The sequence below is a fragment of the Pleurodeles waltl genome, chromosome 9 (assembly GCF_031143425.1).
Source record: "Pleurodeles waltl isolate 20211129_DDA chromosome 9, aPleWal1.hap1.20221129, whole genome shotgun sequence".
Classification (NCBI taxonomy): Eukaryota; Metazoa; Chordata; class Amphibia; order Caudata; family Salamandridae; genus Pleurodeles; species Pleurodeles waltl.
This window is the reverse complement of record NC_090448.1, coordinates 496,151,513-496,178,995: the sequence shown is the minus strand read 5'-3', so window position 1 is coordinate 496,178,995 and position 27,483 is coordinate 496,151,513. Positions and strand designations below refer to the sequence as shown.

At 42.1% G+C, this 27,483-nt stretch overlaps 1 protein-coding gene across 2 annotated transcripts in view; it reads left to right on the top strand.

The window, feature by feature from the left end:
* BRF1 (BRF1 general transcription factor IIIB subunit) overlaps positions 1–27,483 on the top strand; it is an 870,857-nt gene that overhangs the window by 836,196 nt on the left and 7,178 nt on the right. For both annotated transcript variants that reach the window (XM_069207335.1, XM_069207334.1), the window contains exon 17: positions 15,264–15,426. In XM_069207335.1, the coding sequence (XP_069063436.1) occupies positions 15,264–15,426 (163 nt within the window). The remainder of the gene's footprint in view (positions 1–15,263; positions 15,427–27,483) is intronic.

The following is a 27,483-nucleotide window of genomic DNA, read 5'->3' as shown; positions in this document are numbered from 1 at the left end:
AAAAATGTCAGAGTTTTTTTGGGAAGATTCAACACTTTCATAGCCAACACAATTGGTGGTTGGGACCTTTCTATAGTGTCTTGTTGAGATTTGGTACAAATTGCTCTGCGACAGTGCTCAAATAAGGTATGAGAGTATAGGCATTATTATTGCACTCCAGGTGAAGTATCTTTATTGTTTAGTTAATAAAAACCATAACAATCAGCTCATAATATACCATATAAAATTCTGTTAAAATTCCATAAGCTCCTTTACCATAAAAATCCTTTTGTATGATTAAAATCTATTTTATGAGTCTAAAGTGCAGAGTGCCAGCTTTCAGTTCTAGAAGAATTAAGATTCATTAATTAAGGCTGTGTCCCAGGAAACTTATTCACATCTTTAGTATGTACAGTCAGAAATTTGATAAATCTGCATATTGACTGTACATCAAACATTGACATCACTGCTGGCCGACAGGAGCGAGTCCCATTTCGCACAAAGAGTGGTTTTAATAGTTGTTGGCGCGCTTCTTTTAAGGCCGGACAAATACAAATCAGGTGGACCATATCTTCCTTAGGGCCGTTACACAGCCTGCAGGAAATTTCTCCCCCGTTCTTCCACAATGGTTGGTTCACTCTGGCTGGTAAGGTTCCTAAGCGAAGCGCCAAGAAACGATGCTTGATATGAGATGCAAAAGTTGCGGACAGATAATGTGATGTCGCCAAGATGGTATAAGAATGCATTAATGACCAATGTTGGAATCCCATAGGTACTTTGTGTTTCTTGCAATGAGTTATACAAGTACCTGTTGTATACTGAGGTTTCATTGTTATTCACTGAATTCCATAGTGCCATGACTAGAGGGCTGAGAGTATTTTTACTTATTTTGTACCAAGTCTTTATTGAGTGGGCTTTCCTGTCCAACTGCTGTTGTGTTAGACCGAATTCCAGCCTAACCTGTGCTGGGGAAGCAAAACGAGGAAGATTGAAAACTTGCTTATAGATTTTTATTTGTTGCCGATCCAGTAGAAAAGCATCTTTCCCATGTAGAGCTGCACTTCCATATGTAGTGGCTGGGAGGAACTTGGCCGACATAACAGACAGTAATAGTTTGTACGATGGACCCTTTAGTCTTTTAGCTAAGGTGCAGAAAGCAACCGCCAAGGATTTGCACTTCTCTGCAATATACTGCTTTTGTGGTACAAGACTGGTCTTATTGTCTATAGTAAAACCAAGATATTTGCATCTGCAAGTCGTGTCAAGTGCAATACCGCTCAACTTAATTTTATTTGCAGAACTCAACGGGCATCCTATGGACATGATTTTAGTTTTTGAAATATTAACTTCTAGCTTATTTGTCTTTGCGAAATCGCCCAAGGTACTAACCAGCCGTTGCAGCACCTTTTTTGCGTGGCTTAGCAGAACAATATCATCTGCATATGATAAATGTGATATGGACAGACTTCCCATCCTAGGAGCATGTGAATTGGTTGCATCCAGCATAGCTGAAAGATCAGCCATAAAGAGGTTAAAAAGATGCGGAGCTAAGACGCAGCCTTGCTTTAGTCCTATATTTGTTGATATTCTCTGAGAAATTTTTGAGCCGTCTGATACCTTAACCTGCACTCAAGTTTTGTCATACAATAATTCAATACACCTCAGAATACGTTTGTGCAAGCCCCAGCTTCGCAGTTTACTCAAGAGAATTGCTCTGTCCACTCGATCGAACGCACTTTTGAAGTCCACAAAGCATAGATATAAATTTTTCTTTAAGCACTTTGCTTGATTGCCAATGTCACCTAACGTAAGAATGTTAATCACAGTGCCGTAAACCTTCTGGAACCAGCTTGATTCATGGGGACCAGGTTGTTTAGATTGGACCAGTTATGCAGGTCTGCTAAAATTAAGGAGGCAAAGTATTTGGCCTCGCTGTCAATTAGCACTATCAGTCTGTAACTATCTGGGTTGGGTCGACTACCCCTTTTATATATCGGATTAATAATGGATCCTTTCCAAATGTCTGGAATGATTCCATTGCGCTCGACTTCAGTATATAATATCGATGGTGTTGCTGACCAATAATGCAGATCCACCTTGAATATGGCTTGCGGGAGGCCATTAGGGCCGGGTGCCCCGTCCCTGCGGCCCCTTCTGATGACTTGGGCAATTTCCTCGGCACTGAATTTTGCCTCAGTAAGCCTAAAGTCTGTGGGTTTTACAGTGACCTTTAGTTGCTGGTTTTCTTCAGGATAGAGTGGCTTGAAGAAGATGTCAGTCAAGTGGTCTACCCATTTGTCTTCTGGAATTGATGTACAATTTATTATCCTTACCTTTCGGCCAATTTCGTTCACTGATGCCCAAAATGCTCTAGAGTTGGCCTTTCTTGAATTATCAAGTAATTTGAGCCAGAATTCTTCCTCCTTTTTTGTTTGTATTTGCCATACCTGTTTCTTATAGTTTTTTCGTGAGGTTTTTATTTGTGTGCATAAAGATTCTGTAAGAGGTCTATCTTTTGTAGATCTAATGTTGCGCCTTAGTTCCTTTCTTAATTCTAGGATTTCTGATGGCATGCTTAGTAACTTCCGATTATTGTTTGGAGCATGACGCCTGGCCGCGCCAAGTGAAGGTATTGACCGTAGAAAGCTAGCCCACACATCCATGGTTGACTGATCTTGACACGCTGTCGATTGAAGCAGAGTTTATATATTTTTGCACAGCCGTGGTAGTGAGGACTCCGTCCAGATCAGGCGATTTAGGTTGATGGAGGTTACTATTCCCAATTCGTTTGTAGCTGAAAGAAAGCATGGAGCATTCCAAACCAATTCTATGTGTTGAAATGAATGGTCACTGTGGAGAGTCGGTTTGATTTCGAATTTACTGACGTGCTAGCAACGGAAGAGAGAGGACCGTGTGATCTATTGTGGTCGCTGATTTTGCACTGTTATAAGTGGGCCTTGGCGGGAGATGGTCTTTCACTCTGCCATTTAGTACTCTCATGCTCAGATGCTCTAGGGCCTCTATCAGTTGTTTGCCCCTTGTATCTAGTCTCGTCTGTGCCGATGGAAACTGCGGCAGCACTGACCATACAGCGTTTTCAGCTGCCAGTTAGTCGTCCGGTTCTGGAGTGTATATCAGGTTGGTGTTAAAATCGCCTGTGTCTGAAATGTCCCATGTTGGATTGACACATCTTATCTCTTCTACCTTCTGGAGTAGTTGTTCAAAGATAAGTGCTTTCCTATGCTTCCGCGGATGAGCACAGACATTGAGGATGATCAACGGAACGTGATGGCTATTACTGAAATTGATTTTTATAGCCTGTAGGTCTGTCGTTGAGGAGGCCAGCTGCTCTGTTGTGTCATGAAGTGCTGTGGAGATATATGTGGCTAGACCACTGCTTGGTCTGCCCAATTTATTTGATTTTTCAGCTTTGATGTGATGTAGAGAGTAGCCTCCTAGTTCTGTTGGGTCTACCAGCCATGTTTCTTGGAGTACTATTATTGAATAATTACAACTGGTCATTACTTTGAATCCATCTGTAACAATTGCTTTTGCTCCCACGATGTTCCAAGACATAATGGTGACAGCCAGCAGTTGATCTATATCTACTACATTGCGTGTGCTAGGTCAATAACTTCTCCTCGAGTTTAAGGTATGCGCCATCCATCTACATTCATCCTGTACTCCAGTCCCTACAGATAGCCAGTCAGTGGAAGTTTTTGAAGCATTTTCCTCCCTCTTAGATTGGCGCTGTTCGAGTTCCCCAAAATCTGGACCCCATCCAAATTCGTGGGCCTGTGGCTCCGGTTTTTGGATTAATTTTCCTCTTAGTAGGGGAAGAGGATAGCGCAGCCTAGTTGATTGAGATAACCGTAATCCCCACATTTCAAATTGCTGCTTGACTGCCATAATTGATGTAACAATTTCACTTGTTCTCCACATTGTCAATGTTTGTTCCGGGTCGTTTGGCGAACTGCTGGGGAGGAATTTCACTGATGTTAGATCTGCGGATGTGATCTTAGTTGATGGGAGCTCTGCCAGAAGCCTCGTGATGTTGCCCCTGTTCAGGCTAGCTTATTGGCCCCATGATTTGAAATACGGGGTTAAAAGAATCTGCCTTGATTCCCTATCTTTTTCGATAGCGTGAATACATTGTAATTGTTTGGAGTTACTATGTGACATTGGTCTACTCAGCTGATCATCCCCCAGCTGGTTGTTATTTGGGACCCCTTTGTGCATAAGTGATTGCTTGCGTAAGGTAGCATGATTTTCAAGATCCATTTTTCCTACTTGCGTATTTTGAAACGTAACTTTTGTCTTTGCTCTGCCGTTGTCATTAAAAATTGTAACCAGCCTTGTGGGGTAGTTGTAACTTGGACTTGAGATCGAATACTCTACTGGTAGTATTCATTCCGGAGTGTAAGTCATGTACTGAGTGAGATGTTTTGAGGTTCTGACTGTTGGGCTGTGCTTTAACTTCATCACTATTTACGTCTGATTGCTGTTCATGATTCGACCAAGTTCCCGTCATTGTGTTTGTGGGAACTACTGTGGTTTGAGCAGCAGCGACTTGTGTGGATAAACCTCTCCAAGGAGGTGTTTTGATGCTTGACAAGATGCCCTGTGGTATGTTCGGGAAGGTTGCTGTAGATTGTAGGGCGGCAGTTTGTGCAACGGAAGCGTAGGAGAGTGGTCTTGGAGGCGTCGATTGCTTCTTGTTCCTACCAGATAAATTGATTGCTGATGCCTCTGTCTGTGGAACATATTTTGATCTTCGTTTTCCGACGCTTGATAGCCCTGATGGAACCTTCACTGGTAATTGAGCAGCTGGTTGTATCGCAAAGTTTTCACTGATCGTGCATTTTTCTGCTCTTGAACCTCCCCCTGATGAGGAGCCACCACCCTCCTCTCCGAAGCGTGCAAGTTTGATTGAACTTGGGGTGCTGGCTGGAGCGTGTTATTTTAAACTGACATTTGCAGAACAGCAGGTAAAAAGTCTTCGGTTGGTGGGTGTCCTGAGCCATTGACTACCCCATTTCTTGTGATTTTTATATGATTTCGTGGCTGCATGCTTTCTAGAAGCCCCGAAACCTGAGTTTGTGATTTCCGGAGCACTGAAAATATGGGGTAATAATTGTCCTTAACAGCCTTGACATGTAGTTGTTTCCTTGCCTTTCTGGCTCGCTTTTTTGTCTCTTGGTTGGGGGTTTCAGTATTGGGACTGAATACTCGTTTATACACTCAGATTTTGAAACCGCTGTTAGTTCCGACAGTGATGGTCCATCTGATCCATCTATGTGAGTTGGGTTAGGGGACTGGGTGATTGCCTCTTTATTAGCTGGGCTGCTTGCCACAAAACCTGACGTCACTCTTTTGTTTTGCTTTGTTATTTATAGAAGAATTCATAAGTTAGGGAAGCTAACTTTAATTGTTCCAACATGAACTCATCATTTCCTTTTTACAGATCTGCAAATTCATTATAACCCATTTGTCAAACATTTCCTGTGAATTTGTCTTAACTCACACTAGGTAGTGGCAGACTCTATCCCCAGCCAGCATTTCTGAGTTCATTAGCTGCCTAGAGCATCTGAACTGTAATGTTTTTGAGATTTGCCTGGCTCTTTAATAGGAGGCCAGGTGGTCCTCCTGATCAAGCATCCAAGACCAGGCTGGATCTTCAGCACTGCAAGCTTCCCAGAGCTTTGTTGGTAACTCTTATAGACTTTGTCACCATATTGAACATGTATTGGCAAGCCGGTTCTACTCTTCCACTGGCTAATTCATTGGTTCCTTTAGCTCCAGATTCTTTATCTTTATGTATCCTTATTCCCAAGTGCTCCAAAGCTGTCACAGAAACGCTATTAGAGTAAGATAAACGCAGACAAGGTGCTATAAATATAAAATATTCTGAAAGGGGTGTTTGGGCAAGGCATTTACTATTTTATCTTCTAGGGTCAGGCTGGATTCCAAGCATTGTCAGCACATCGCTTGGACAATCCTTTGATTAAAAATAGGTTAGGCGGGTACAAAAATGTTACAACAGACCTATTTACCATCCTACAGTAAATCTTATCATGAAAGTCCCATAGGCCTTGCCATGTTAAGGTTGTCACCCAGTTAGATTGCTTGCCTGAGACACTAAAAAGCTTTTTGTGAACAAAGTTCGGGCCCCAATAGTAAGTGTCAACTTTACTGAAGTCAATACACTGAAATACACAGAACCTTTACTTTTCTGTATGTCTTTTTATGTCAGTAATGTCTTGTTTTAATCAGTGGCACTTCAGCAAAAATCCCTTTTGTAAAAACCTTTCTCATCAAATTTGATTTACAAACGCTCAAGGCTTCCCACAGCAAGGGGAAGAACTGGGGGAGAAACACTGCCCTCCTCAATCCTTTTTTCCTCTTGAAACAAACTTCACAATCAATACGAAGTACAGACAATACACATTACAACTGCTATTTCAAGTTCCCGCCCTTTGGAAGCACAACTAAAACATTTTCTTGAGCTGCAAAGAAAAATTATTTGATTTGTGGAATTCATGGAAAAATTTGTTTGATGGCATGTGTGGCTGCAGATACACATGCTTTGCATTACCCTGCAAACTAGTGTTGGGTTCTGAGTGTTACAAGTTGTTTTTCTTCTAAGAAGTTGATTTTCGAGTCTTGGGATCGAGTGACTCCTCCTTCTCAGTGATACTGCACATCAACATTGTGTCCTTTGTTAGATTTTTCACTCCGCCCTCTGGTTTGGATGTGTACTCTTTCGCTCCCTCTTTGACTCGCTCTAGTCGGAGACTTTCTCTCCGTCTCATCAATATTCGATGATATTTTAATTTCGATTGCGTTTCTCATTCTGCACATTGATATTTTGAACTCGTTGGGACTAGTTTTTTTGACCGATGCCCTTTGGGGTGGACCCAGTCACTTTTCAGGCCTAGATACTAGTAGGCCCAAAAAGAATGTAATCCTGATGGAACGAACACTGTTTATCTTCTGTCCTCGATACCACTCGAAGTACCCTTACACTGATCACCATTAGGTATGTAACCTGTGCCTATTGCTGGGTCATCAAGAGGCTTCGTGCAAGGCATATTGACCATTTCGATCGAAGAAACTACGGGACCGACTGGCTCGCAGGTTAGAGATGACACGCAGATGGCCAGAAGGCACCTTGGATATTTTTGAGGAGGAACATGCGCAAGAAGAAGCAGACTCTGACATCGAATCCAACATGGAGAGCCAGCCTACTACGTCATCATAAACCGTGAGTAATAGGGACCCTTGTCATCAACCAAAATACCCAACAAAAAGGCCCTACAGAGGTCACCGGACTGCCACTGCAAACAATCCATGGTTGGTCTGGGAAAGAAGGTTTGGCAGCCCTGCCTACCGGCTCGGCACCAAAACCAAAGAAACCACCTTAGGCTTCGACATCGACGTCAGCCACATCAGTCAGATCAGGTATAAGCATGGTTTTGGCACCGACTGCACCCACCTCGAACCGAGATTCGAGCAAGAGTCTATGGAACAGAGTTTGGGTCAGAAAAAATCCAGTCAACTAAAATTCAACGGTTCCAAAACAGAAAGAAACTGTTACTTCTGGACTTTTGGACTCAGGACATTCGTCCTCCAAGCCCTCACCTATTCAGCCTATACTTAAAATTATGGACACTAAGTGGCGTAGACTATACAATTAAGAAGGCACTGGGCGCATTATAGCTTCACCTACCATGATTTTTAAGCCAAAGCTAACTTTCCAGCAGGCATTGATCACCTCCCCACCTCCAAAGAAGATACATAAAGGAAAGATTGCTCCCTCAACTGAGCCTGCTCCTCCAATGCTCCCCCCAACTACTTCAGATGTCTCTTCTCCTCATTCTCTTGCATCTCCAATTATGGAATAATGTAGTCCACAGGATTCACCCACATTCGAGGAAACACTACCCTGGGGGCACACTTCAGGTTTGAGGTCTCTTGGATGCTTATGACACTGAGCCAGTCATTAATACTGACCCAGATCTATATCCTTCTAGGCCTTCCCCCCTCTTTCCCTCCAGCAATACAACCAGCTACCAACAGATTATTGCAAGGGTAGCTGCATACCATAATGTGACAATAGATTAAAAAAAACAATTGAAGAGGATTTTTTATTTGACACACTGAGCAACACACACACAGACACCCAATATTTTCATTTGCTTCCTGGAATAATGCTGATATTTTTCAACAGCCTGTCTGCTCCAGAATTATAAAACCTAGGGTTGATAAAAAAATATATTTATATATAAACCGGCACTCTGACCCACTTTTTTATCAAGTCACAAGTACCACCTGACTCAATAGTGGCTATTACAAACAAAAAAAAACTAATAGCCAGACCACAGGAGTCTCTACATCAGAAAAAGAGAGTAAAAAGCTGGATGCTGTAGGCAAGAGAGTAGCTGCGCCAGCTGTAAACCATTGGCATATTGCCAATTTGCAAGCTTTGCTCTCTAGGTGTGACAGGGCCCACTGGGAGGAAATAGAGGATCTGCTCCAATATCTCCTAGAGCAGCATCGGAAACGCGGACAGCAAATTGTGCAGAAGGGTCAAACAATTGCAAATAGTTCTAAATGCTGCAGACACAACAGCAAGACGTATAAATACCAGTGTGCTAATAGGAAGGCATGCATAGCTTAGATGCTCTGAATTTAAGCCTGAAGTGCAGCAAGCAGTGTTAAATATGCCATTTGACAAGAACATCTGTTTGAGACACAAGTTGACGCAACATTAGAAAAGTAAAAAAATAAAAAAGGGAGATATAGACACTGCAAAGGCCCTGGGAGCTCTCTAGTCCCAAGCGCAAAGGTTTTTTTTTTTTTCATCGCCCAACATATAAGCGGGGTGGGGGGGTGGTTATAAAGCCTCTACAACATCTGAGCCCTCAATCTCCCAAACTAATTAGACCTCACATTCTTACAACAGAGGCTCATTTAGGGGGTCTTTCAGGGGAAACAGTTTGAGGCAAAAACCTTAACTCCCAAGGTTCAGTTGCAACAACAAAACATTGACTACCACACATACCACAACCCTATATCACACCATTTGGGCTACATCTTCAAAACCACTACACACAATGGACAAACATAACATCGGACCAATGGGTCCTCTCTATTATTCAACATGGTAATTGTCTACCACTTACTTTAACACCTCCAAACATTCCTCCTCGCACTCACAGGTTGTCTCAGGAACAGATTGCACTCTTCAAAGAGAGGTGCAATCTCTACTTCTAAAAGGGGAAATAGAACAGGTCCCATCCCAATATCAAGGAACAGGAGTATACTCACTATACTTCCTCATTCCTAAAAAGAATGGCTCATTCAGACTCATCTTGGACCTAAACCAATACATTCTTTTCAAATATTTTCACGTGGTCACTTTCCAGGATGTCATCCCACTCCTTCAACAAAACGATTTCATGACCGCTCTAGACTTGAAAGATGCCTGTTTCCACATCCCAATACATCAGGCACACCGCAAAGATCTCAGATTTGTGGTAGCAGGAAAACATCATCAATTCAAAGCTTTCCCTTTTGGATTCACAACCGCTCCAAGAGTATTCACAAAATGTCTAGTGGTTGTTGCAGCACACCTCAGAAGGCAAAACAATCTTCTTCCCATACCTGGACAACTGGCTTATGAAAGCCAACACAAGACAACAAAGTCAATTGCACACAAAAATAACAGTAAGCCTTCTTCACAAGTTAGGGTTCGCAATACATTTTCAGAAATCTCATCTACAACCCCTACAAACTTAGCCATATTTGGGGGCCCTTCTTCATACCCAATTAAGAATAGCATACCCCTATCTAGCTCAGATGCAAATTTTTCAACTTCGTATGCCCCATTTTCAACAAGATCACACTCCCACAGTCAAAACGGTCATGTGTCTTTTAGGAATGATGGCATCATGTATTGCCATCATCCTACATGCCAGACTTCTCATGGAACAGCTACAGCAATGTCAGTCTCATCAGTGGTCAAAGTCACAGGGTCATCTTCAGGAACAAGTGTTGATAGACCTCCAAACTTACCACTCTCTGTAGTGGTGGAACTCCACCAACCTCTTAAAAGGGAGCCCTTTTCAAGACCCTGTGCCTCAAATCATTCTGACCACAGATGCATCTTTGACAGGTTGGGGAGCACACCTTCAAAAATTCACGGTGCAGGGTCTTTGGGATCACATACAGTGTGCCATGCACATCAACTGTCTGGAGCTTCAACAGGTATTTCTAGCCCTCAAAGCATTCCTACCTCACCTCACACACAAAGTTGTCCGTGTCCAGACAAACAATATGACAGCGATGTAAAACAGGGGGGACATGGTTGTTCCAGTTATCACAATTAGCACAATATGGAAATGGGCTCATCACCAACACATTCACCTACTGGCAGAATATTTCCCAGGAACAGACAACCAGTTTGCAGACCTGCACAACAGGATGCATAAACGAGTCCGCAAATGGGAACTCCACCTACAAGTCCTTCAAAAATGCTTTCACAACCTCAAATAGATGTTTTTGCCACAGCAGAAAATGCAAAATGCCCAAACTTTGCATACAGGTACCCTCACCCTCTTTCCAAAGGCAATGCTTTATGGTTGAACTGGTCAGAGATATTTGCTCATGCTTTTATACCTCTCCCACTCATTCCATTTCTGATTAGCAAACTTTGACAGACATCACTAACTATGATACTGTTAGCGCCCACTTGGGCATGTAAACCTTGGTTCACAACACTTCCGGACCTCTCTCGGGTTCCTCCTGAGAAACTCCCCAACAGGGCAGATCTTTGCACTCAGGACCTTGGCCAGATCAGACATCCAAACCCCAAATCACTCAATTTAGTGATACGGTTCCTGAAGTCAAAGAGTATGAGTACCTTAAATTACCTCCTGAATGTATGGAAATTTTAAAGGAGGTACGCAGAGCAATAACTAGAGCATCTAGTGCTGCAAAATGGAAGCGTTTTGTTTGTTACGGCCAATCCAAACACATTGATCCAATTAAACCATCTACAAAATAAATTATTTGCTACATTTGCAACAAAACAAATTGGCTTACGCTTCAATCAGAGTTCATATTTACAAAACAGCGAACATATCTCATTGTTCAGAATACCTGTAATTAAAACCTTCATGGAAGGACTCAAACGGGTAATTCCACCTAGACTGCCACCTGTTCCATCATGGAATCTTTAAACATTTTTCTTACTAGACTCATAGGCCCTCCATTCCAGTCACTTCACTCATGTCATATTCAATTCCTTACATGGAAAGTAGCATTTCTAGTTGCAATCACATCACATAGACACATCCGTGAGCTTCAGGCATTAATCTTAGAGGAACCTTTCTTTAAAATACGTAAAGATAAAGTGGCCCTCGGCACAAATCCAAGGTTTCTATCAAAAGTAATATAAATTTTCATATCAATCAGAGCATTGAATTACCAGTGTTCTTCACCAAACCTGATTCAGTAGCAGAGAGAGCACTCAACACTTTAGATGTAAAGAGAGCACTCATACTATACTGACAGAACTAAAGATTTTAGAAAAACAAAACAGGCTTTTGTAGCTTTTGTGTTACCTTTCAAAGGGAAACCAATCTCAAAGAATGGCATAGCCAGATGGATTGTTAAATGCATACATCACCGCCGCCAACTTTTACAGAGTTCCCCTTTGTTTACGGAGATGCCGTGAGTCCCGGCTGCAAGGCTACACCCCAGCTGACGAGGAGGACGTGGCTGCCCTTGTTTGCGCTGCCACAGGGTCCCCACCGCCATTTGGCCCAGTTCTGGTGAAGGCTTTTCATTTAATTGGCAATGTAGTAAACCCGACAGGAGCAATGATTATTGTGCGCTCAACTGTGTTAATTTATTATGCCCAGACACTGTCCTTAGTCATCCCCCCCTTCTTTTACCATATTACGTGTAATAGGCACAAAGGTGCCTCAGAGCCCTTTGATGGTTGTTGGATTACCGTATCCCTAGTAGTAGGATTGTAGGTGTGCCCTGTATGCTATGGTCGGGGGTGGAATTTAGGTTATTGCAAAACTGGTATTCGAAGCACAGGGGCTCTGTACCTTTGTGCCAACTGCACTTATGCCAACATTAGCTGTTTTACATGTCTGTCTATTGCATTTCATGCCCTTCTGGTGATAGCTGAGGGCTACGTTTGTCATAATCACTTGCAAGCGACATATGGTAGTAATGGTCTGGCCATTACTACGATATGTCCCTTTGTGGTCGTCTGAAGCCCAGGGCAGTGAGTATTCTTACAGGAACTAAATAATGTGCACAGCAAATATGATTCTTATGCTTTACCGATGAGGTGCTATCATGGGTGATGAAGGGAGCTCATTCTACATTTATCACAATACATAGTTGTTACTGATGTTTAAATCTTTTGTTTTACATCACCAGAATGCTGAGACCTATTACAAGAGCTCACATGTTATTTATGAATATTGTTATTCTTGTTTACGTTCTATACACAAGGTACAATATATATATTTATTTTTATATACTGCTGTGTGAAGTCTCTTTTGTGGTGTATTTATTGTGCCACTGGTGTGAGTGTGTTGCGCAAAAGCTTTACACATGACCTCTGAGGATAAGCCTGACTGCTTTGTGCCAAGCTACCAGGGGGTGAGCACAGGTTAGCTTTGTTGTGTAACCGCCTTGCGTGGTTTCTGGTTGGCATACCCTAGCCAACCAGAAACCACATTTCTAACGAGGAATGTTGCGTTATATAAATGACCTTATGGATATCAAGTGTTTAGGGTCTGGTTCACCCTACTATTTACTTTGTTTAATCTCCAAATGTTTGCAAGTAAAGCTTCCTCTGTCAATACTGGACTGAAACATGTATCAGTGCATACACCAGTAAGATTGTAAGTTTCTGAAGGTAGAATCTACCCTAAAGATCACATGAAGTTTTGTTCAGTGATCAGGCTTCTAAAGAGACTGTGTAAACAAATACAACCTTTTTTTTAAAGGAATTAATGCTAAAAGTGATCATGGTTACATAAAAGTCTTAAGTGAGAGCTTGGAACTGAAGCATTGGGTTTTGATTAAATTAGGAAGTTGGAGAATCAGTGACAAAAGATGTAAGTTGATCTCTCTACCTCTGCTACTTTAAGCCTGCAGCAGCTTATGGAATGGGATGTGAATATTAAAATGCAAGCTGATCTCTCACTTTAGGTTGCAGTACACGTTCTGGAGCTGAAGTGACTGATGTGGCAAATTGTTGTCCTACCATGTAAAGAATGAATGCAACGAAAATGATCCCTTGAGGGTGTAGAAGTAGGGAATCACTGTTGGTGATTGATATCAAGACTAAAGACTTCTGTATTATGACTTTGTATTTGATTCTAAATTATCCGGTGTTAGTGTCATACAAAGTGCGCAGGTCTAAAGTATGTGCTCCGGCCTTTCGTGTTAGAAGTGAAGTGCAGAAGGCAGTGTTCGGCAGATAACAGTTTTCAACAACCTTATATTCAATAAGCCTTCCATCAACGGCCCGAGGGATGTTGATAGTGTGTTTTTATCTTTGGTTTTAGTGGAGTATTTCTTGCAATTATTTCTTACCTTCTTTTGGGGGGGAGAGTTCTTAGTATGCAGAAAAACAATCATGCAGGCTTTAAATATGCTCAAGGAGTATGGTAGCTAAATCTTGTGTAAATGGATCAACCAGATTTTGACCACTGTTCTGCATGCCATTGTTAGATTGGCAGGATCTTCCAAACGTGTATGCTGTTGACAAAACTCGTTCAGAAATCATGTGCAGTGTACTCTATCCAGTGCTTGAATATGGATCTGCCTGTATTCTCCCCGGGGGCGGCTTTTCTGCTAAAAAACTTAATAAACCATGTTTATAATGTTTTTACTGCAAAAGGGGTAAAGCCACAGGCGTGACAGGGACAGAGGGGGAGTGCATGTATGTTTGGCCAGCCGTTTCAGGCCGGCCAAATACACATGTGCCCTGGGCTCTGTCCAACCTGGCAACGCAAGGCCTTGATTGGAGAGAACAGGCAGAGGCTCCCATTCTGCCTTGGAGCATCCAGCCAGGGCGTTCAGTCCAATTCTGCTGCTGCTTTCATGCTGTCCAACAGCATGAAAGCAGCGTTAGGATTGGACGCAGGGCAGGCTGGGTGCCTGAGCCTATGCCTGCAGCTGAGGAGCAGTGCAGCGAAACAGGTATGTTTTTTTTTTCCTTTATGAGTTCCCCAGCCACGCAGTACCCCGCCCCTTCTCCCTCCTGCAAGCCGCAACTGATTTTTCACACCTTGTTAGGAGTCATTTTTTTTGAAACCCTGGCGCTGAGAATTGCTGTTATTCCCTGAAGACCTAAGCGTTATGCTAGATTAAGAAGGTACAACCATTTTGTTACCTTTTTCATTTTATGGTCTAATATTAATAATAGCTCCTTTCTTTTTTCTACCCTACAGAAAGCAGGTCTTGGGCTGTTTTGGGGCTGATCATGCTGTTGATTCAAAAGCTGACAGTATCATACTTAGTTCATAATTTAGTGTTTTATCTAGCTATGTGGGTTGCGATATGGTGAAGAATGCACGATTCATATTGGTTTTCTGCATAACACAGTTAAAACTCATTGTAGGAGGAGTTTTTGCGTTTCTGGCCAGGAGAAAGGAGTCTGTATTGTATGTGTTTGAAGCTAAAGACTTACAGAAAGCGTCTTATTGACATTCTGAGTGTTCAGAAGAGTTTTCTTTTTTTCTGATTATTAATGGTATTTCATCTAGGGTGTTCAACCCAGAGAGTCAGGGGGAGTGAATTAATGCAGGATCTTCAGACTAATCATTAACTATGTAAATGAGTTCCATTTCGAATCAAGTTTGTAAATAATATGTGGATATTCAGAATATCTGGCGTTGGTCCAGTTGGCCTGGCATCCTTGCATTACTGCTCTGACAGTGTTGCAGTTCAGATGGAAAGTGAAGTCTCTCCTATTCAGAGAGCTGCCACCTTACCCAGTAGGAACCTATGTCTTCTGCGTTATTACAGATGATCTTGAATCAAACTGTTGCTCCTCAACTAAGCTCATGCTATACAAATATTCGTACATGCATACACACAATTAAGACAAGGTGCTTTGCTGCCTGTGATAAAGCCAGTGTTTGATTCAGTGTGCCTCTCCATTTCATTGATTTGTTTTAAGTGATGCAACAGTGGAAAATGTTGAGCTTGGAGCATAGATCATGCAATGTGTCGAATGTTTCCAGGGCACACCAAACTCCAAGCCGGCAGCTCCAGAACCTGCAAAGCCTTCTAATGTAGTTGTGGAGAGCGGCCCCGTAACATACAGCCATGAAGATGACATTGATGAGGAAGAAGAGGAGGAGGATGAGCACTGTGTGAGCGCACTTCAGTTGATGGGGGGAAGCGGTAAGTTATAGATTTTTTCCCCAGCTTTTCCCACCTTTACTGTACACACCCAATATAACATTCTTGCCTTTCAAACACACAAATGCTGGTGGTCATAATAAGTAGATGTTTTCCTTTACCTTTAAGTTCTTAGAAAGGAAATAGAGAGTGCTAGTTAATACTTATTGAAAAAGAAATTGCACATGACATATATTTACCTGGGCAGTGGGAATGACTTGGGCTTTTCAAGTGGTTTCAGACATCAATGGAGTAATATTGTTGAGGGATTCATTTTAGCAAGCTTTGCCAAAGCCAATAGCTTCAACCGTTTGGATTTGCCAGTGATTTTATGTGAATGCTGTTAAGCACTGGAAAAAAAGAAACAAATATTTTGCAGATGATGAGTAGTTTGTCAGACAAAAGTGACCATGCCCCCTTTGGCTTTGAACTATACTCTGAGCTTGATAGAATCAATCTCTCTAAGTTTGGGAGTACACGTCAATAGGTGTCCACTAATAATTGTTATTGATAATGAAGATACAAATACTCTTCTATGCACAAAACCGCCTCCTATCATATTTATTGTTGGCTTTGAAAACTTGGCTTTGATACTAAGACTGGTACATCAAGGCCAGTTGACTGGTAAAGACAAACAAAGAGAAATAAGCACTCAATATATAGTAATCCTCAATCCAGGCTGGCAGCACCAACACAATTATGTTGGATCCCTACTGAAAGTAATTGTTTACCTGGAGGCCTGAAAGCATCTAATGCTTTCAATTGGCTTTGAGCGTTTTCTGGAATATGATTATATAATTGGGTCTGGGCAACACTACATCACTAAATTAATAGTTTTCTACCGATTTATACATTTCATGCTAACACATGTAACTCTGTGTGCTTCTGTGAGCTTTCTGGAAAAGGCGAAGATGTAAAGACCTCTAAAACAATGTGCTTTTTAATGACCAATGTTTACTTGATGTTCTGTAATAGGCTCTGGATAAGGATCTCGTAGGTCAAGAACCAATCTCGTTAAAACAATTATTCATTGTGATACTCTGTACTTGTAATTCTGTACATCGTCGGAGATGAGCACCTTTTCTGTCCTCACTGTCACTAACACCGTTTTCTAAAAGTAGAGGGGGGTGTAGCAGAATCTATCTAGCATTGTCATCCATTTTCTATAATTTCTGTATGAAGATGTTTCAGGAAAATCATTTTGGCTCAATTAAGAGATGTTTCTTGGCTGAGATCCTATTTTCCTGGGGATAGACGTTATCAAGCATTGGATCGGTCTCTGTGTGCTAGTGAAGTGCGCAGCAGTATGCACAGGTGCTGTGTTTATGACCTTCTTGGCCTGAGATCTCGTTTTAATATTACTAAGTGCAACAGTATAATGGGCATACTCGTAATTTAGTTGTGTCCCCTTTTTAAGTATTCTTATTTGTCTTCATTCCATACCATGGATTAGGTAAGAATTGGTGTAAATGATCCTACTTTTCCGATCAAGAAGAGTTTGAAAATGCATTTTACTCTTTCTCTTCATTCTATCAAATAGTGGAAATCGTTTTCATCTCCTGGGATGCACAGTCGATGAGGCCATGATAAGCCAATAGAAGATTCTTATTGTTCTTTATGCTGATTTTCTTAAGGTTACGTCCTACCAAACATTCCTCACCTTTAGAATATTCCACAACACCAGAATGGATCTGGAAACGTTCAATAGCTGTGCTCCTGTGTGCCACTAGCACAGTGAGACTCACATTGGCCTTTTTCTGCTGTGGTGTGATCGAGGGCAGCCACATACAAGCACAAACCCTGCATGCCAACGCCACGTGCTTTCTTTGAACGCCTTTGAGTGCTGTATTCAATCATTTCAAATCGAAATCCAGTGTACAGACAAATGATGTTCCCTTATGGACAGCCACAAGGTGTCAAACCAGTCTTGGATTGATTTAATTGATTGCTCTAGTAAGGCACTGAATGGTTGGATGAAGGGCAGCAAAGTGAGTGATTATGAAGGGCTGCATAATGTGATTATGACTGCGCACCTGTTCAATACCAGCTTTATAGAGATGTGCTAACACTCTAACACCTGATTGACAGAAATCTTCCTTCACCTAGAGAGCTTGTATAGGAGACAGACCTCTGGGTCAGCACCAGGGTGTCCAAAAAGGCACTGGGGGGGGGGGGCTGTTATCACCACATGGATGGACACCGTCCACACCAGAAGAAAGGTGGGGAGACAAAAATAAAACACCTGAGTTCTCAAACAGCCTCCAAATGTTTCCAGGGGCATGATTCCCAGCAAATCCTGACCAGAAGAAGAGAAGATTATGTTGAAGGAAACCTTCAGAATGTCTAGCGTTGTGTTCAAGGAAGAGGTTGCCCCAGTTAATTGGGGGGGGGGGGTTAGTGCAGATGTCACCTGATGGTCCCCGGGAAATAGGGATATGGTACACAAGACTCATATGCCTACTAATACTAAAACGTACAGGCAGTGGGTCACCATCAGTGGGCAGAGGATGGAGGCTCTGTCGGACACAGAAGCTAATATGACTACTGTCAGGCATCATCTCAAGTCTTCAAAGCACGTACTTCCCAATCTAGTCCATCAGGTAGTTAGTGGTGAAAACCACGAGACACTACCCAGCAGAAATGACGTCCTCTTGCTACGCCTGTTGTTTGCTTATACTGAAGTGCCTCAGAAAGGAGTTCGGTTCAGCACCTTTAAGTTTCTTTATGGCCACCCTGTTAGAGGAGATAACAGCCTTTTGAAGGAGGGGTGACAATCACTGTTTCAGCATTCTTTGCCCCACCTACCACTTGAAAGAGGAGGAGGATTCCATTGGTTCGACCTCTAAAAGGCCCTTAAATGTTTACATTGATCTTATCAAAGTCCATAAGGTAGCAGTTGAAAATGGTTTGTGGGTTCTCTTAAGCAATAAAGGGTTGATTGGTGCACTCTTTTCTGTTGTATAGCTATTTTAGCCATATTCTAGACACTTTATTTTAGCAAACTAGGCCTGCTGTTGCGCACTTTATCCCAGTTACATTTTATTCACCATTGCTTTATTTTTCTAGCAATAGCCATATTTGCAGCTGTGTTTTATTTTCTCAATTTATTTGTCCCTTTGCCTAGGAATGCATCACATTCTTAGCATTGCACTCTGTGCTTTTGCAGTAAGATAGGGTTGCTGGCAAAAGTAGTACGCAGTGTCTCTAACATTCACAGGAACATACACAGTCGTACGTGGGGACCTTTTCTTAGAATATCAATTGTTTTATTATAAAAACACATCTTTGTCCCATGTACGTTAGAGGGAGTTTCCAGCCAAATGACCACGACTGCATGCTGATTGTTGAACGTCTTCGCTAGAGCTGCTTGCTTAGACTTCCGAATCCCTGGCCTACATAGGGATGGTGTCTCTTTAGGCAACAGGCTTTCTCGCTCAGGTATGGGAGATGTCTTCCCAGGGGTATAACCTGAAGGGCAGATTAGGGGTTATCACGCTGTACTCTAACATAGCTTAGGTAGGAAAGATACATTTCACTCTTAGTGACAGTATGGTGGGACTGTTTTTGTGTGTTCACTCTACTTGTTGCAATTTTACTTCTAGTGTGATTTATCATTCTAGTTATTGCAATGCATGCCATTTTATCTAAGATGCAGTTACTTCAATAAACCCTTATTGAACTATACTCTGCCTCGGTTGTCTTTTCCTATGTGAGACTAATGTAACTGAGAGAAAGAGATGAGATCTGATCGTCCACGATCCCCCATAGAATTCTTTTTTGTCATGCCCCCGGTTACCACAATCATCCCTGTTCTTGGGCAGAGATGAGGCGCTGCCAGTTAGCCAGAAAACCCAGATTAGGCTACAGGCGTCCCATGGTGTGGAATTGTCCTTAGTACCCCATATTTCAGGTGATTCTGCCACCCAAATCCAGTAGCCTCATTAGGATAATGAGAACCAATGCAGCATGGCACCGCCAACGTTTGGTCAGGCACTAATTTTCGGATCCTCCTAATTATCTCTGTCTCACTAAAGGCAACTCAATACTATATTCGGAGACATCTGTGGTATTGAGGATTTCCTCCTCAGCTAAGTAGGTAGTACCTACCTAATGCTGCAGGTTGTTCAAGCTTGAACCTTAAAAGGATTAATCCCCATCTGGTGTCTTTATCTTTGAACAAACACCTTTACCATTACTATGGTGAACCTGCAGCGGATAGTAATCGCAGTAAACATGCAACCTCTCCTTACTGCACATTTATTGGCAAATGGCCTCACAGGTCAGAGGGGTCAGGTTACATTTACTGTTGAGACTCATCCAGCCTACAGAACAGAAACATTTTATTCTTGGGTCACTTTTCCAGCAGTTGATGGAAAGACAAATACATTTAATCATTACACACCTGAAAACATACCTGCGCAATAAAGAGCATATGAATATTAAAAAAATATCTATCTCATCAAGACCATAATAATTGGCTTGATGGCACCCTACCACGTACAACACTACACGTTAGGTTAGGTCCTCTGAGCAATGAAGGCCCACCTGGCCTTTATTGGCCACATATATACCGCACCCTGAAGCAGCAACCTTAGCGGTAGCTGAGGTTCACTGCCTATATACAGAACTCATGGCAATATACAGACAGTTAGTACAGTGTGTAATGCAAAAATTAAATACAAACCCAGCACGTGCTGCCCCAGCGCAACCACATGCAGTTATGCCAGGCATTAACCCTGCAACTGTACATTTGATCATGGGTAAAGTACCCACCAAGCGGAGGACATTTTGTTTTGGTTAGCTCAAACAATTAATAGGCTGGAAGCAGTCTGTCCCCATACAGGTCCTCAGGATAAATATAGAATCCTCGCTATGTGCTTGCCATTTGGGATGGTTCCCACAGTAGAGAATTGCAACACTTGGGGCACGGTATTTGTCACTCTCTAAACTACCGCACACAGTACACCAACACTTGCCAATCTTCTGGAAGTGCTAAAACAATTTCAAGACCAATATGGAGCTTCACCGACCCTAAACTTAGGGATGCAATTAATGGGTAATTTTGCCACTATGTCTTTAATCATATTAAGTAACCTAAAAGGGGAAGCAGTTGCACTAGCAGTGCGCATGTGGCTCCGGGACGTTGCTGCACGGGATCAAGAACGTGAGACAAGCAGTCTTTTGCATTAAAATCTTGTACACTGGCCACAAAGCATCCTCAGGAAGGACTAAGGGTCCTTTCCAACAGTACCAAGGCTGCCACCTCTGCACTTTCATGCAGAGTATCTGTCCTTCATATCTGTCAGGCTGTGGCGTGATATCAAGTGCCATGTTTACAAAACACTACTGTCTTGACAGTGAGGCCTGACGGGAAGAGTATTTCTCCTGTTTGGTCCTGCAGGATTATTTTTTCTGAGCCCACTCTAAAGACCCTCCACCTTTGGTGTTACTGTTTGGCATTGTTAGAAATTGGGTCTCTAGTTGACAGCGGTATACACCCTTGTTCAAGTAGAGACAACAATCCTAGTCAGGGTAAGTCACAACACAACCTAATTTATCCTGTGCTCACCCTCTGGTAGCTTGGCACAGAGCAGGCTTAACTTAAAAGGCAATGGGTAAAGTATGTGTGCAATAACTCATACAGTAACAGAGTGAAATCAGAAAAATAGATTATATTTATCTGAATAAAATAAGGTCAAAACAACAATAATCCAATAAGCATAAGTGGAATTATCAATTTTAAAAAAATTGTCGGCAGTATGGTGATTTTTCAACCGCGAGGCAGGTGCTGCATCAATTTATGCAGACGTTGTGCCGATTTTCCGACGCACAAGGATTTCTTGATGAGGTGAAGTCTTTGTTGGCCATGAGACTTCAAAAACAGGAGGCAAGCTCAATCCAAACCATTGGAGAGCGCTTTAAGAGGAAGGGAGAGTCCTTCCAACAGAGCCAGGAGTACCAGGCAGCAGGACAACAAGCAGGAAAGAAGTCCTTCAGCAACACAGTCCAGATGAGTCCTTTGTGCAGCTAGGCTCTGACAGAATCCAGGTGTAGGTCCAGAAGTGTCTGATTTGGTGGGTTCAGAGACCCAGTTTTATACCCAAAAAATGCCTTTGAAGTGGGGGAGACTTCACAGAGTGGTTTTGAAGTGCACAAGTTCCCCTTTCATCCCAGCCCAGTCCTTTCTGTCAGGATCCCTGATTTTTTTTTTTTTGGGGGGGGGGGTCACGGGGGGAATGTTATTTGTCTTTTGTGTGAGTGCAGGCCACTGGCCTTTGAATTGTAAGAGAGCCATCCACCCTTCCTGCCCAGAGTCCCATTCAGTATGCCGATGAAAGCAGATGTTGACTGAGTTAATGGCTGTCTGGGTGGAGTGCACAAGGTGAGCGGTCAACCAGCACAGATCAGACGTGGATTGGAGACAGGGCTATAAACCACAGATGGCAGTAAGTGCAGAGAAATGCCCACTTTTTAAAAGTGACATTTGTAAAATAGTCATTTTAAATCCAACTTCATCAGTAAGTAGGATTTTCTATTACCATTCTGGCAATACCAAACATGACAGAGCTACTACTTCCAGATCACAATCTACCACTTAAAAGTATACGAGTGCAGTTTAATGCTAGTCTATGGTAGGAGCATGCCTCACAGTAGTGGAAAACAAATTTAGGAGGTTTTCACTAGCAAGGCATGTAAAACACACAGGTACATGAGGAACCATTGTGCCTTGTGGATCTTCTTCCTTAATGTCACCTACTGGTTTGGTTGAATCTGTGGTGGCATCCCTTCCCACTCATTTTCTAAGGTCATCCTTCCCCCAAGTCTCTCTTTCTTTAACGTCAGTTTGAGACATCAAGAGAAGAAAATTAACTATAGATTTAGCTTCCTGATTCCTACACATCCAGCGCTCCAAGTCTGTTTCGTTCAACAGAGCAAACCAATTACATTGTAACTTGAAAGCTACACTGCAATATAGTCATGGTGATCGGGCAGTGGCCAGCTGACAATATTATTTGTTTCTCACTTCTTGTTTCCTCCTCTGCATTCAGGCTTCTATCTGGCTCATTCAGCAAAAACTGTGGTTCTTGCTTTATCTAATCACCTTCACTCTTCTCACCATTCTAAATCATCACTAATTATTTTCCCTCTGCTTTCTTTAAGAGTTTTCTGCTTCTTTTGATAGTATGAACCACTCTAGTCTGGTCTCCAATCTGGCCTATTTTGCTATATCTGATACAGTTGTTCCTACTTTGGGTTGATTGTGTTTCTCCCCACTCTTGCTTTCATGTGGAGTACCGAGAGATTGATTCTTGGCTCTTTCTATACCTCTCTTCTCTCAGGATGCATTTCCTCTTTCAGTTTTCTAAACCCCCTTAAGATTTCAAACTTAGGCCACTATTTTTCTCTTTTAACCTATCCTGCACAATACCATATTTTTGCAATTCACTGCTGGAGGTCCTGGTACGCACGTCTTAAATCTGCCTAAAACGGGAATTCTCTTCTTTACCACAGCTTCCATATATTCTTCCCAGCCACCTTCCTTTACCCACCACGCTGCTCATCTCTTTCCCCCCTTTTTGCTTGTAACTTGGGTGTCATTTTAAACTAGTTTCTTTTTCGCTCATCAACCTTTACATGTTCCTTTACAATCTTCGCAAGATATCCCCTCTTCTGAATTTCCAGGCCACCAAAACCTTTAATCTCATTGTCTTATTTTGTCTCTTAATATGACTCTTATTCCGTCCCATCTTGACAATTTTTTCTCCCTATCATCACCGTGTTCTTGGCAAAGGGGTCTTTATTTCTGCTAGCCATCTATTCTTTCAACTTCACCCCTATGCTCGACTTTCTTGTAACGTCATATTTCATCGTTGGTTAACCTTTTCTTTTCATTTTCAGTTTTACTGTCAATGCATCGTCTTTAGATAGTCTGGGGTTTAGCCTCTCCATATATCTCCTCTCTTGTCAGGTCCGCCATTTCAACAAACAATAAAGTGATCGAAAGAATTTACTCTAGTGACCGCAGAGGGACACATCCCAGTCTATTATTTTTTTTTTTACTTTCTCTAACTCTGGATAGAGACCAGCTTTATGTAAATCCGACTTGGTCCTGCTGTGATAGGAGCAGTCCAGAACGAACTGCCAGGCCAAGTTCCCTTCTGAAGGCAGCTCAAGCAACTTTAGGACAGTTTCAGCCAACTTGGACCTCTGGTCAGTGAAGGATAATTTGAGTCCTGTGGCACCATGTGCCTAAGACCTACTTATGGACATACCTGTACAGCATCACCTGTCTCTTAAAATAACTAGGGCTGCCTTAAAAAACAAGCATTTTGCAATGCAATAGGTCTCGCATTTGTGACAGTTAGAGCTATTGGTGTTGTCCTGTAAATGACAATGTCTTTACCTATGTGTTTTGGTTTGGAGTGTAGTGGGTGTATGCCAGGTGCCACAGCAACACTCTAAGCCCTGTCGCTGCAGCAGAGTTGACACAATAAGGCCACCATCTTGGTAGTTTTTTTGCCTCATTCCTACAGGCTGGCTTTTATATCCTAGAGATGCAACCCTTTTTAGTGTGTTTACCAAAACTTTTATAACACCAAACAAGCCACAAAGAGGCACCATTGTGGCATTTTACCTGGAGAATGAGGGGGTAAAACAAGTGAGGAACAAAGAAAAGGGGCAGCAATATATTTCTGTGTTAAACATTTAAAGGAATTATTCCTCTACATTGGCAATACCAGCCTAGCTTTTACAAACATTGAGTGTATACAAAGAGAATAACAGAAGAGGCAGCTTAACTGAATAGGAGGCTTCAACTGCATACAGATTGGTGAAACAGAGCATCAATGGTAGATGGGCCAACAGGATAGATTGCAGAGGTGCGGCATGTGTGACCTTGGGTCAGGGTTTAAATGGAAATACAGAAGGGCTGGTGCTCCGTATTCATTTAAAACACTGCCTTGGGTTATTAGTCTCATGACAGCCCTCAGCTCAGGACTGCACTCCGTAGAATAGATTTGTGTACCGGAATCTCCTGGGCCTTGGCGGTACCTTTTCGGTTCATGCATTTATCCACTGGCTGATGTTTTTGAAGTGAGAATTATCTTTGTTGGGGTGGCTACTCAAAATCTGAAGTCTTGGCCTTGCCCTCAGGACCACTCGGAGTGGAGCGGGAAGCCTGGGTTTGGTCACATAAACCAGTGGTGCCCAGTGAGGATCATACAGGGCTGGGTCATTGGCATTTCTTTGGGCTATGAAAAATTTCAAATGTATGTTTTTCTTGGGGTTCCAATGTAGGTCCAGAACCATGTCTTGATACCCACATAAGATAAATTGCATAAAAATAATTTATATGGAATTTATTTACACACTGGTTATCTTGCAAGCCTGGCATGGATCCTTCCTTCCGAGTCCTTCAATGTACATGCATTTCCTATAATGACATACAATAAACTGTTCTAATAGCCTCAACATATACTCATAATATCTATATATAGCACTTAAGAACCGTAACATATAAATGAAATAAATCTGATATGCAGTGCACTGCTTCCTGTGTCACCTCGTGTTCTATAAATAAGCCACTCTATGAGCTTGTGAGGTCACAGACATCTTTGCTCTTTGAGCGAGAAGAATGATGACAGAGGCCCAAAGCAAGAATTTCCAGCAAGTAGAAGAATCCAGTGTTCAAAATATTTGAAAATAAAGTACTGCAGGCCCACACGAATTATGAAGTGAAAATTTACCCGACTCGAAGATGCTATGAAGCAGCCATGGCTTTGCAGGCAGAGCCGCTGTTGACTGTTTCAGAATGCAAAGACATGCAACTAGCAAATTAGGCCAAACTTCTGTTTACAGAACCACACAAAGACTGTCTGACCACAAGTCACCAGCTTCATTTTCAATGGCACCTTAGAATTACAGAAGCATAACAGTAACATAAATATTCACAGGGAGGAGCAGGCATTGGGCAGCCACCTTTATGTTCTACACTTGTGTGTGGAGTTTTTTCAGACACAAGGGGCCACATTCACTAAGAAAACCTACAGTCTAAAGTTTACTCCTACATTAAGGGGGAGATTTTCGATCCTGATTTTGGAATTCTCAAAGAATTCCAGATGTAATCCTGGGAGCCTGCAACAGTCACAACTTTTCGGAAGTACTCACAATCGTAAGCAGCTACACATAGATAACTGCTCATGGAACAAAATTTGACATGAGAAAAAAATGATTATTAGGACATTTACCCTTTTTAACTTTTTCTCCCATTTTCCACCTAGAAAATGTTTTCCCCAGTGGAGAAAACTCATCTTCTACAACTCCACAAATGTTAGGGATGTGTCCTTTCATTCCGTTACTGGGAAATTATTTACTCCTGTTTGTAACAGTAGTAAATCTCCAAACGATTCCAGACTGACACTGTTTGTGAGTAGATACCAATTCATACATTTGTCAGTGTGCACAAATTCTCTATGGCATCCCCACTGTGGTTTACATATTCCACACCCATGAGAGCAGATTTACTTCAGACTAATGATTCATAATACAGGTGTTATATTATGTGTGTGTAAATTGAGTTATAAGCTCAAATTCCTATTCCACTTTTGTAAATCAAGCCATTTACACAAATAAGTTGAACCTATATAATGCAGTGGGGCACATAAGCCCAACTCCATGCTTCCCGGGAAATCATTTGACAAATACATGGTGCCCAATTAAGTCCTGGGAACAGGTTTGCATTCAGAATATACCAGCATGTGGACATTAGTCCAGCCAAGGGTGGCCACTGTCCACATCACTGTCGTGGCACTGGAAACTGCAGTGGTGGGGCCTGGTGTTATATCACGCAGATGCTCTGTCCCCTTTCCGGTTTTTACACAATTTGGTTGTGTGATGTGTAATAGCGTCATGGTGAGGCACATTCCGCTCCATCGTTTTCAGCTTGTCTATGCCATTACAGGCTGGGACAAACCATGTGAGAATTAATTTGGCCCAGCCATTCAATAGATGTTCTGTTGGAACAGCTAGTCCAGGAAGCAGTGCAATTTTCAGCTCCTCTGACAGAATAAAACTGTGCCAATGAGACAGTCCCCATATAGGTTTTTAGAGTAAAGAGTAAATAAGCATTATTTTCACCTAACCACTAGGAACCGTAAGCACCTTCCCTCACACCACAGGGCTTGGTTAGACCATATACCCTGTGAAGGGAAAGTTGTGCATCCCCAAATGCAACACATGTATAGCATACAGCATTTGTGTACTTCTTGTGTGTAGTCGTACTGCACACAATGAAAATAAGCTAAGGAAGCCATGTCCCTCTCAGACCGTGACTGAGCTCTGACCTCTCTTAAAGTCAAAGAAGATGTCTCGAAATAGTTTGAACACAGGACAGGAATATTTGTGTGCATTGAAGATTGCTGAAACAGATCAACATTATGGTGATGCTGAGAGGGTATGTGTCCAAGTCTGTGAAGCATAAATAAATGTTGCGCCAGCCACAAATTCTCAGTGCCTCACAAGTCCTAAATAGGAATCATGTATTACTTTTGAGAAAATATTAACTCATGTGTTAGAAACCTAAATGGCATCATGTATATGTAGTGCAATTGTAAGGATGTATTCCTTTTCATAGCCCCATCACACAACTAATAACAATAATAATAAAATTATAACAACCATTTATGTAGCCCACATCAATCATGCAGTGTCTCCTGTTAGTGCAAGTTAGTAAAAGGAAGGACCACTGGAATGAGACAGTTCTGTAACTGGCATGTTCTGCAGAGAGGCAGATCCTTTGCAGAGGTCATCTGGTCACTTTTTTAGTTGCTGACTCCTGTGGTCATGCATTAAACTGGTACTGGTGAGGAGAAATCTTTGCTCAGACCATATTAATGTGTGTTAAATGACAAAACTGCAAAATAAAGTTGCCACTGAATGTGCAGCATTAATCAGCATAATTTGTACTTTATAGCCACATAATCCAGGCACCTCAGCCCCATACTTTTGCCCGCCATTTGCTGCATAATTCCAGTGGCCCTGATAATAGGTGATCTGAAGAGA